General features: G+C 35.6%; 1 protein-coding gene across 3 annotated transcripts in view; it reads right to left on the bottom strand.

The window, feature by feature from the left end:
* Nucleotides 1-13,039, bottom strand: part of KDM3B (lysine demethylase 3B) — a 59,473-nt gene that overhangs the window by 29,626 nt on the left and 16,808 nt on the right. The window contains exons 3-7 of one of the 3 annotated variants that reach the window (XM_074360738.1): nucleotides 10,711-10,824; nucleotides 8,970-9,075; nucleotides 7,279-7,403; nucleotides 5,484-5,558; nucleotides 2,213-2,812 (exon numbers count right to left, since the gene is read on the bottom strand). In XM_074360738.1, coding sequence (XP_074216839.1) covers nucleotides 2,213-2,812; nucleotides 5,484-5,558; nucleotides 7,279-7,403; nucleotides 8,970-9,075; nucleotides 10,711-10,824 — 1,020 coding nt within the window. The remainder of the gene's footprint in view (nucleotides 1-2,212; nucleotides 2,813-5,483; nucleotides 5,559-7,278; nucleotides 7,404-8,969; nucleotides 9,076-10,710; nucleotides 10,825-13,039) is intronic. The other 2 variants (XM_074360739.1, XM_074360740.1) reach the window with 2 other exon arrangements.

The raw sequence follows: 13,039 nt of genomic DNA, 5'->3' as shown, positions 1-13,039 counted from the left end.
CTGGTGTACAGTATAATGTCCCAGTCTTGCATATACATACATATGTTCGTTTTCATATTTTTTTCCATTAAAGGTTATTACAAGATAGTGAGCATAGTTCCCTGTGCTATACAAAAGAAACTATTTTTTAAAATCTGTTTTTATATATAGTGGCTAACATTTGTAAATCTCAAACTCCCAAATTTATCCCTTCCCACCTCCTTTCCCCATTAATCATAAGATTGTTTACTACATCTGTGAATCCGTTTCTGTTTTGTAGATGAGTTCATAGTGACTTTAAGGTATTCTTTAAATATGCAAGAGGAATCTACATTTATGACTTTCTTAGAGGGTGGCAAAGAGGCAGAAGAACCAGGCAGGCCACCTATGGCTAGTCTCCAGCTGACATTTGCTCCAGAGACTGCTTCAGGGCATTTAACAGACAAAAACTTAGTTCATTATTCTTTCTTCCTTTCCTTCCCACTAACCAGCAACCATTGACTTAAACCTCCTTCAAATAAAAAAGAGAACAGACAGCTATAGCACTGAGGTTCTGCTGTTGTTTCACTGGCAGGATTTGGCCAGGAGCCTTGACACCTGTACGACTGCAAAGAATGAGCATAAGGATCTCAGGTTTCACTACTAAAGTTACTCTTTAAAAATAAATACGCACATGAATGAAAAATAATTTGGATGTTCTTTCATTTTCCTTCAAACAATAAAATTCCAAATCCTTTCCTTATAAAAAAGTGATGACAAACTGATTTCAACCTAATATTTAGGGTAAGGGTTTCCTGGAGAATCTGTCCCTATTTCAGGTTTGACATCATAATGGAAACATCCATTTCTGTACTTTTCAATCATATTCCAAGAGAATATCAAGGCTGACACATTAGCAAAGTAACTAAACTTTTCAAACCCATTTGGAAAAATGCCCTTTGAATCCACATTTCATCTATTTAGATTTGCTACTCCAAGAACAACAGCATTTAGGGGGAATCTCTTCTTACAGTATGTAATATTTGGTCTATTTTATAATCCCCATTTACAAACCACATTGCCTTTGACATGGATTTGATTTTAACTGATTGGGGCAATATAATGACTTACACATAGTGAAGACCTGGTTCACTTGGGAATGCTGGTAAACTAACAGAGAACAAACCATGAAGAGCGTGAAATTTGCATTTACAAGCCTTCTCCTCTTTCGCCTCCTTTCCCATCCCTGCACACTAGAGATTAATAAACTGCATTTTCTAGAGAATGGAAGAAGTCAGATGAAATGTGTATGCCATGTTTTATCCAGCACTGTTATACTTAAAATGATTCCATTTTAGGACGTGAGCTCCTTCAAACTGGGATTTTCAATTCTTTATTTACAATATACAGTACTTAGCACACAGTAGTTTCCTATAAATAATTTAAAACATCATTTGGTATTTTATTTGTATTTCATATTCCAGCTTGAGTTAAGAGCTACTTTGAAAAAATACGACTAGCATCATAAATCACACTTTGGTGATCAAGATAAAAGTCAAAAAACTATAAGAACTGATTTTATACTGCTTCATATTTGAGTGGGCAGCCAACTTGATGTAAACTTGTATTTAACAAAAGTTCCATTTTAGCAACAATACATGCATTATCAGATAAAGAACATAGACTGGATACTACTGTGATTAATTCCATCAATTTTTCCAGGTAAGGCTTTAAAAGATTAAGTTAGGGGGAAAAAAATTTCATGGTCATATCAAATTATGGAAAGAAGCCCAGCCTCAAAGGAAAATGTCATAGAAAATGATGAACTGAAAATAGGGGTTGGTAATAGTAGCTTTCACATAGCCTTAATTATAGCGTTCACTGTTACCAACACTGTAATTCATTAACCTTGCCTCTCACTGGCCTGGTGGAGGCTCAACCACTATGTGAATTAAATAGATAACTGAATTAAAAAGATTCCCCACCAGATTTATTTTAACAACTCATTAAATTGGGTTGTATAGTAAATTTTCGATTAGCCCAATTGTTCAGGTGACTTTTAAGAGCTGATAAAGTTATTAAAATATACACATTTGCCCAATGAGCAGTAAAGGACTATTCATAATACAATTTAAGCACATCCTAGAAATACTCCTTTCCTATGGCATTTGAAATGCTTTTTAATGTGTTAAGAAACAAAGTAGGGTGAAAGGGTGAACCCAAATCTTGCAGATCTGCCCCTGAAACAACTCACCTCTCCTGGGGCCTGCGACCAGCTGCCTTTCTGTTTTTCCGGCCCAGTCCCTGCTGCAAGGCCAGTGTCTGAGATCCTCACCGTGGTTGGGGTGGAGCTGGCGGTAGTGACCACAGCTGCTGAAGCCACCATGCCCTGGCCAACTTGTTCCAGTGTCTTTCCTGCCTCTTTGTTTTCGGTTCCACCCACCTCTGGGGCCAAAGGTGTCTGACCTGTGGCTGTAGAATATGGAGTGAAAGGTACAGGTGTGTCCCCACCTACAGGCTCATCCTGCACCACCAGAGTCCTGCCGTTTTCTTTGGTGTAAGTGGCAAAGCGAATGTTGCGGTTAATCTGGGGGACAAATGTAGTCGGTGGCTGCTTGGCTCTCTGATCCAGCCCTGGCTCTCCACTGGCATTCCCTCCTTTCCAGGGCCCTCGGCTTGCCTCGCCTCCATCGCTCCCATTACTGTCTACTTCACCCCTGTCTCCTTTTAATTTCTTTGATGCAGAGTCACACCCAGAGTCCGAAGCACTTTTCCTCCTCCGGCCATCTTTCCCCTCTATGCTCTCTCTCTTCTTCTTTCCTTTGGAAGATTTTACTGCTTTTAACGTACCCCCCTACAAAACAAAATTCAAAAAAGATTTATTACAAGGGACCTTCCACCCTGTGAAAACCATAAACCATTAGCTCTTTCCCATCTCTAGAAGCAGACAATCAAAGCAGGTATAGATTGCCAAATTCCAATGCCAGCTCTAAAACATCCCCTTTGTTAAAAAGCTCCAATCTTCCTATGATTCAGTTTACAAACACACATATGCAAGATAACGGTTACTAGAGGTTAACTCACTTGGCAAACCTTCCCGTATATAAAATGCACTACTTCCTCAAATGGACTTTTTTCAGGATTTTAAACATTTGTGGAATTTCTTTTACAAAATAGACTGCTAAAGCTAGGCTGGGAACTCATTTGCCCCTTGATGAAAAAAAAAATGTTTTAATTTATATTTATCTCCTTGTTTGACAAAAATTGGCATTTCAAATACTGACATATAAAGTCTCCTATATCCAGAAGTCATTAAAAACTGGTGACAACTTAACAATAGGAAAATCAACATTTATAAGTCTGTGATCCAAGGAAAAGTCAGCCCAACAGGACAAATTTGAATTGCTCTCTGGACACTATAAAGACACAATCTCCAGACCTTATTTCAAAGCATTAGACAGAGGAAAGCAAAAACGGCAGGCTACCAAAGACCAAACAAAAGCAAATCTTTTTAGCCCTTCCAGTAATTTCAGCCTATCTCATGAAATCTCATTTGTACCTTATTTGAGAGGTCAGACAACCTTAAAAGACACATGACTAAAAGGGGCAATTCCTATCTCTGAATAAAATTTCTTTCCCAGAGAAGGACAAGAGGACGGGGGCTTTGGATACAGCTAACATTCTCTCCAGCAACTTATATATGGACCATTCTTAGATTTGTATCCCAGCATGAAGCAAGTTTCCTTTTCAGCTTCATTTACGTAACTTTCATATAGTTTTATTCAGATAACATGGGTTAGGATGGCAGTAAGCTAGTGACACACTGTTATTTGGCCATTAATATTTACCAACTTGATTAGTACTTTCACTGCACTTGAATATTTATAGGTTCTTGGTGTAGATCTGTATCTTTGTTGTAATCATTATACAGCAGTTACAACAGAAACTTCTTCAAATTCTACATTTCTTCTTGCCAATTCTAGTTTCTTTCTTTTCCTCTCTTTTTTTTTCTGCCTTCATTTCTATCTTTTCTCCATTAATTTCCTTCTGTAACTCTTAACCAAAGCTCAAGATTTATTTCTGTTTCTCCCATACTCTTGGTAATATTAATCTAAGTTTCTAAATCTTTCATTCAAGAACTGTCTTTGCTAAGAATTGCTTTCATTTGATCCTTCTAAAACCTTTCAATCCTTTCTTCAACCTCTATCATCACCTGGTTTTCAGTGTTATGAACTATAGAAGAACGATCAGTGAAATCTCTTTTTTTTCTTGTTCACTCATTCAATGAGATGAGATAATCATGGATCTCTAAGAAGGGTTACTGTAAAACTTGGCAGAATTGTCAATTGTACTCCGCTAGATAAGAAAGAAAGTCACATCAAGGCAAAGCTGAAAAGGGAAGAATCAACATCTATTGCTGTAAACCATATATCTCACCTCTAACTCATCCAGCCAACTTGCAGAGCCTAGCTCACAGCAATCTTCGTGAGCAACAAGTTATACATATGTCCTACTTATGGTAAGGTATTCACATGTGAGTAGACAGCCTAGGACATGGAGACTAATACTCTCAGCTGTATCTGTCCAGCTGAACGGTACCTGGCATATAATAGATGCTTAATGAATGAATGAAATGAGGAAGGAAATAAAACAGAAGCAATGCGCCATAATAGTAAAAAGTGTTATTCAGCCATATAAATAGTCAAGAGACTTATATTATTGTGATAATATAGTTTGAATTAAAGAGCTATTAAATTTAGCCCTGATTCTTCTTTTCCTACCCTAATCTTGTTTTATCAAATCAAAAATGACTGGATAATTCTTCTGAAGAACTATACACTTAGCAGGAGCAGCCAAGAGAGAAATATTACACAGGTGCTAAGAGACTATGTGAAATATATGGACAGATGGCTGTCTTAGTCAACGTCCTACTGAAGGAAACATACAGGATTCATTGACTGATTCAGGCACTGATTTATAATGTATCTTTTTATGGCTTATGATGATTCTGAATGAACCAAAAGTTGGCCTGGTTCACAGTAATTATGGAGTAATCCACTGTGTGCTGAGCACTGAACTTGGCACCAGTTTGATATGATTCTTCTTGGGATATGGAATTTCAGATTTCCTTGGAGCTCACTACCACCTAATGGAAAGAAAAAGAGGATGTAGCTTCTCCTTCACTTATTATTGGGTATGTCATAAATATTACTACTGCTTATTACACTTTTAACTGTCTACTGTATCTTTCAAATATACCTGTCCCAAAAAGATGTAAGAAGAAATAGTTAGGCCATGGATTTTAAAACAGCTAGGCAGCATTGCCATGATGAAAAGGGTCAAAGACTAGGTCTCTTTCTTGAGATTATACTCCCTTAACTAGATAAGATCGTGGAAAGCAAAAAATGTACAGTGGCCAGAGCTGAAACCCAAAGGGTATCCATGGATAACACACATATAAGGAATGTATATAAGAAGATAATGCAAGCTCATGAGCCTGCTCTGGACTCAGTCCATAACTATACCTCGTTCTGAGGCGTTGAATTATCCATCAGCATCACATGGATCAGTCTGGGATCTACGGACTTGATCTCACCACTCTATGGTAGGAGCAGGATAAGAGATAGGAGGAAATATAAAAAAAAAAGGGGGGGGAGATTTAATGCCTTGTTCATAAATAATTATGTATTTTTCTAATAAATGTAATTATCTCTATTTGTTTCTATTCCCCTACTAGAATGAAAGCTCCATGAGAGCAGGGGTGGCTACTATTTCATTCACTGCCAGGATAACAACAACTGAAACAAGGTATAAAATATGGTAAGCCCTCAAAATACTTGTTAAAACAAATGGATAAAATAATTGAGTTCAATTCTCAAGTGTCTCTTATAGGGATGCTGATTTCAAATTCTGCATCTCTAAAATCTTCTTACTCTGTAATTCATAAAGAAAAACAAAAACTTTCAGAACTAATAATCATTAAAAGCACCACTCTACAATAAAAAAATAAAAGCTTTTGGGAGGGGCCAATTTGACGGACATTGTCAGATTTAATGTATGTATCCTCTGACCCAGTAGTTACATACTTAGGAATTAATTCCAATAAACAATGTGAAACTGTAAAATGATATATGCTCAAAGAAACTTACTGCAGCATTATTTGTATTAGTGAAAATACTGACAATAATTTAAATGTCCATCAATTTCAGATTAAATTAGTTATAATACATCCATTCAGTAAATAGTATCCATCTATTTTAAAAGGATGAGGCAGATTTCTACATATATTTACAAAGAGGTTGACAATTTAAAATTTAAAAAGGTAAATTATAGAATTATATTATTGTATGATCTCATTTGTAAATAAACTGTGATTTATATAGTTATCACAAAAATAGACAATATATAAATATTATACAAACACACAGAAGATACTTGGAAGCATATAGAATATACACCAAGCTGTTAATGGTGGTTACCACTGGGGAAGTAATATTTGCCGAGGGGAAGTTAGGGGTTTCAACCTCTGTTTTACATATATGTGCCTCATTTGAAGTTTTAAAATTGAAATTAATTGAATAATTGAATAATTAAAAAATTCAAGAAAGAAATAACTAAAATCATTTATGCTTACATGTGACTGCTAAGGGCTAGTCTGAAACCAATTCAAGATATCATAAATACATAGTTGTTTGCCTCAAAACACTCTTGTTCTTCCTAGACAATTCACCAGGTAGCTCTAGATGCTATGCTTTCCTATTTATTTCATTAGAAACAATTCATTTTTTTCAGCATCTAAGTCAGAGTGGCATTAGTATTACAGAAGCAAAAGCTAATTGATTATAGATTTTTAAACACTAGCCTTTATGAATATAACTATATAATAATTCCACTTCACATTTGTAAACTGTTTTATAGATTTCAAAGCACTTTCAAATACATTATCTCAGTTTCCAAAACAGATGCTGTCAGGTCAGGGAGTGGCTACCTCTAATTTACAGATGAGGGAGGTGGTGGGTATAGCTCAGTGGTAGAGTGCATGCTTAGCATGCACAAAGTGCTGCTTTCAATTCTCAGTTCCTCCATTAACAAAACAGTATTAATAAAAATTTTTAAAAATAAATAAAAAATAATAATTTACAGATGAGAACTCTAAGGTTAAGAAAGTTGAACAACTTTTCTCAAGGTCATATAATCATTAAATGATAAAGCCAGAGATGAAACCCAAGTCTTCATACATGCAATGAAGTGCTCCCTTTCTCTGCATCACCCTCTTTAAGGGGATGGGTGGACCTCAGACAAAATAACACAAAGCCTCACCTCAGTTACAGATACCTCCATAAGACGGGTGATGGAGTCTTGATGGCTTACAACACCACAGAGCCAACTTTCTTCTCCCTCTGGCTGATAGACTTTGACCCTGTGACCTTGAACACTGTACGGACCTAGGAGAAATCAGTCAGGATTGAGTATTTTTGGCTAAACTGTATTTCACTATTGTTTCTAAAAACAGAAGGAAAACTATATAGTGTAAATGTGTGGCATGTTCAATCCTCTCATATGGAGCTGAATAAATAAGTAATTTCAGAGTTACCACATACAGCAACTTAAAAACAAAACATAAATAGTTTTTCCCAGTGACTTTTGTAAATTGTTTATTTGGAGATTTCTTAGAATCTCCCAGGCCTCTAATTCCACCTTATCTCAATCTTCTAATTCTAGAAGTAATACAGAAAGGAAATTTATAAATCAAAAACTATAGGTAGTATGAAAATGTACTTGTGTATCTGACATACACATAAAAAAAGTGGGAGGCCAGTAAGTTGAACACACTATTTTGTTAGTTACCACAGGAATGACACATAACCATTTACACTCTGTTATCTGACTTTCCATACAGGAGGTGGAGAGTTCAATTTATGAGGTTTCCAGCCTCTGCACTAATAATAGTCTGAACAAATACAGCACTTGTCTTCCTAGGAACACAGGGTTTCAAAGATATTACTTTATCAGCAGGTAATGTTACACTGCAATTTCAGCTGGTCCTCCAAGAAGGACAGTTTCTCTCTCTCTTGCATATTTTATACACTTGAGACTATACAGCTAAACCATTGCTTACTTTATCTTTCAGAGCTACAATTAAGCTTCCTGAATTTTTCCATATACATTCATATACATCTCCAAGTCTCATTCTGTCCACTCAATTTTCTTCTTTCTGCTATCAATTTTTCCTCACATTCTTTCCTCCTCCATACCTTTCCTTGATTATTAAACATTACTTTATCCTGATACTCTCCTTCCCCAAATAGGCCAGTTTTCCTACCTTTACTATTTAGATTTAGTTTGACAAAAGAGAACCAAGGACCCTATTTCACTGAAAATCATGATTATCATGGGGGTCAGAAAGGAAGAAGAGTGGAGTATGACAAAAAGGAAGGATAAATGAAGCAAAAGTCTGCCCTTTGTGTAGAATCTTAAGCAAAATCTGTATCTGAACTGGAAAAAGATAACAAAAGCTAATAATTTTTTTAATTCTTAAAAATTAATATGCTGTTAATGTGAATGAGTCTGTGGACAACTTCCTTTATGAATATACTTTATACTCTAACTTGTGATCTGTTAGTGTTAACAGTCTTGAGTCCTTAGGAACCTTACAGATAGTACGTTTAATAAGGGTAGAGACTTTCTAGCTCATGGTTACATCCCCAGTACCTTAAAACTGTGTCTAGTACAAGTTAGTCCTTAATAAATATTTAAGACATGAAAAAAAAGATACATTTGCATATTATAAAATGTAATATAAAAAGGAAACAGTGGTCTGAGTGAGATCCTTTTTTTCCAATCTATTTTTTTTAGAGATCCAACTAATTGGAGATACTCTTGACACTACCCACAAAAAGAAGACAAGCATACATGTTTAGAGTTGCATAGCGTCCCTACCATTCTATCACTTTCAACACTGCCCATACACTTGATTCAGAATTCAGGGACAGAAGACCACCTGTTCTTACCTCGGCTGAATATCTCTTGTAGCTTTTGGTCACTGATCAAAGCATTAACTGTTTCTCTCAGTGCAGCGTGTTCCAAAAGAATCTGATTTTGGCTATCTGTGCCCGTCTGGTAAAGATAAAAGAGTAAATGAATATTAAAATGAATACCAATAATACGTAACCAGATGAGAAAAATCACACCCCTGAGGAGCTCTCTATCAGCATTTGCCAAAGAATGTTCATAGAAGCCTAGTCTTATGAGATGTTCTGCAAAAGTTAAGGATGCTAGGATCAATTAGGTTTAGGAAATAGTATATCCCCCTCAAACAACACAGGGGTATTGGGGTACCAACTGCTCCTCCCGCCTTATGCACTCAAAAATCTGCTTATAGCTTTTGACTCCCTCAAAACTTAACTCCTAATAGCCTACTGTTGACCAGAAGCCTTACTGATAACATAAATAGCTGATTAACACTTATTTTGTATGTCACATGTATTATATCTGTATTCTTACAATAAAGTAAGCTAGAGAAAAGAAAATATTAATAAAATCATAAGGAAGATAAAATACACTTACAGTACTGTACTGTATTGGTACCCTCAGTTTATGATGTCTGTTTACAAAATGAATCATCTGTCAATACACTGCATCAAGGCTGCCTTATATAATACATAACACTGTAATGTTTTTGTAACTAATATACATATATACTAATATGTTATATACTAATGTACCAATATATTATACTAACACGAGACATCAAAAATGAAAAGATGTGTAAAAGAAACTCATATTAACTTATAGGTACCACGTTTATTGAAAAAAAATTCACGTAAGTGGACCTGTGTAGTTCAAACCCCTGTTGTTCAAGGGTCAACACTGACCCTGTACACTGTATCTTTCTACGAGCAACAGTATATTAAAGGTTCTGAGAAGATATGCAGGAAAAAAACTGTTTAGGTCAGTGTTTCTCATACTTATCTGACAACAAAACATTTTATTCCATGTAAAGGTTTTTGCTTATTTTGATACTTATCCAACATTCACTGAATGCCTACTCATACGAGCACTAGGATTACAAAAATGAATAAAGCAAAGCTGATGCGAAGGAGTGAGGCCTAATGAGGAGGATTTATCAACAACAAAAAAATCATCATTAATATTTCACAGAACACAGTTTAGGAAGTACTGTTCTTGGCTGCCTCAGTAAGATAACAAAACTCTTGGAAGTTAGAAGGAGAGTCTTAGAAGTCTCCTAATCTTTAACCTTTAGACAGTAACTCTCACAAGTGAGAAACAAATATTACCATCCATAAATTCTGAAACTAACTCAAATGGTAGTTTGTTTAAACTATTAACTTATCCCTTTTTTTGGTAATGAAAAATATAACTAAGCTCTTCAATATTTAATGTTGTTCAGAACCAGCCAATTCTCAGCCTCCCTGCCACTGGCCTAAGTGTAGGCTCTCTCAGACTCAAGTTATAAAAGCAGCCACCTCTGGTAAACAACCCTTTCTGAGGAAATCCTTACAGCTGTGGTCTTAAGTGGTTTTGGGGGTGGGGGGAGGGTGTGTAGAGGAGGAAAGAAGCCTCAGCTACCAAATGTACTTCTCAAAGGAGCAGAGAAACTTGAAAACGCACAGGCAATTATCTGGAGGAGGTACTTGCTTCAGTGCTATAAGAAAAGGGGAAATAGTCATAATCAACAGAGAAATTAGCAAGGAGAGAAACAAATATAGGACTAGAGTAAGTGTTAAGTACCTGAAACAGATGCAACCCATTAGCATCTGACAGGAAACGAAGCTCTCGATCCAGAAGGTACTCAACTGGAACCACAGAACCCAAACCGAGTTTATCTACTAGGGGAGTAAAAGTCTGTGAAGTACAATGACAAGAAATTGATTAGAACTTGGAAAAGAAAATAAATAACAATTCAACTGAATATGTAACTTCAGAGAAAACAGCCATTATTAGTATCCTTCCCTCAGTAAATAAAAATAAGCTAAAATTAAGTCCTTGGAAACATTCTCAACCCAGCATCTGCCCCTCAAATAATCATAGAAAGCAAACTAGAGCAGAAAGTCAGCCCAATACTCTTATTTACAGATAAAACGGACAAGAAGAACAAGAAATTCCTCATTCTCTCTAGGGATATGACTAATCTTGCCAGGCTTCAAGAGGGCTAAATTACAATAAATTCCCGGAATAAAGAGTTACAGCATTATCATCTCTAGAACTCCTGATACCTTTGTGAGATTTCTAAAATACTCAGTGGTATAAATATGTGTGGGTGAATTCACATGACTGTTTCATAAATAAATTGCCTACAAAGTCACCCAGGGGACTAGATCCATTTAAGTTCAACTGGAAGGTGGCCTTAAAAACAAATGAGAAAAGACAGTTCAGTAAGTGATGACATGTATAATAGGTTAAAAAAATTGTTTTCAATATTGCTTAATTTGATTAACCATGGGGAGAATTAGATTTTTTAGAAAAAAATCTAACTCTTTATGCCTATATTTTGATAAAAAGACAGATAGAAAAAATGGACACTCTCAGAATTAAATTTTATTGCATTATTTAGTCTGACTTCAAAACTTACTAATTAAAAAACCTTTTAAACATCAGCAACAAAAGCAAAAATAAACAAGTAGGACTACATAAAACTTAAAAGCTTCTGCACAGCAAAAGAAATGATCAACAAATGAAAAGACAATGTAAAGAATGGGAGAAAATATTTACAAATCACTTATCTGATAATGGGTTAATACTTAAAAAAAAAACCCTCATACAACTCAAGTACAAAAAAACAAAAACAGAAAAACAACCCCCCCTCCAAATAATCTGATTTAAAAATGGACAAATTGCAGGGAGGCTATAGCTCAAGTGGTAGGGCACATCCATAGCATGCATGAGGTACTGGGTTCAATCCCCAGTCCCTAATCTAAGAATAAATAAATAAATAAACCTAATCTGCCCCTGACCAATAAATAAATAAATAAATAAATAAATAAATAAATAAATAAATAAAGTTTAAAAATGGACAAATCACCTGATTAGACATTTTTCCCAAAGACATATGAATGGCCAAGAGGTACATGAAAAGGGGCTCAACTGCACTAATTAGCAGGGAAATGCAAATCAAAATCACAATGAGTAATTATCTCACACTTGTTAGAATTGTTATCAGCAAAGATGAAGATAATAGGTGCTGACAAGGATGCAGAGAAGGGGGAACCCCTGTGTACCATCAGCAGAAATGTAAATTGGTAGAGTCACTCTAGAAAATAGTATATATATGTATATATGACTACCATAAGATCTGGCAATTCCACTTTTGAGTATATATCTGAAGGAAATGAAATCATTGTCTTGAAAAGATGACTGTACCCCCATGTTCACTGCAGCATTATTTATAATAGCCTTCTCAGAGGAGGTACTGGGATTGAACCCAGAACCTCATGCATGCTACAGATGTGCTCTACCACTTGAGCTATATCCTCCGTGCAAGACATGGAAACAACCTAAGCGTCTGGTGATAGATGAACAGATAAAGAAAATGGGTACACACACACACACACACAAATACCATACACAAATGAAATATTATTCAGCCATTAAAAAACAGGAAATCCTGCCATTTACAACAACATGGCTAAATCTTGAGGGCATTATGCTAACTGAAATAAGTCAGACAGAAAAAGACAAATATGGAATGATTTCACTTACATGTGAAATCTAAAACAACTGAACTCACAGACACAAATATACTGGTGGTTGCCAGGGGTAGGGGGAGTGAGGGAAATAGGTGAAAGTGGTCAAAGGGTATAAACTGAAGTTACAAGATGAGTAAATTCTGGGGATCTAATGTACAGCATGGTGACTATAGTTAATAATGCTGTATTGTATACTTGAAAGTTGCTAAGACAGCAAATCTTAAAAGTTTTTACCACATACACAATAAGGTAACTATGCGAGCCAATGAATGTGTTAACTAACCTTACTGTGATAATCATTTCAGTACGTGTATATATAAAGTCATCATGCTGTACATATACACAATGTTACATGTCAATTTTGTATCAATAAA

The sequence above is a fragment of the Camelus bactrianus genome, chromosome 3 (assembly GCF_048773025.1).
Source record: "Camelus bactrianus isolate YW-2024 breed Bactrian camel chromosome 3, ASM4877302v1, whole genome shotgun sequence".
NCBI lineage: Eukaryota > Metazoa > Chordata > Mammalia > Artiodactyla > Camelidae > Camelus > Camelus bactrianus.
Note: the sequence above shows the minus strand (reverse complement) of the source record. Positions and strands in the feature narration are given on the sequence as shown.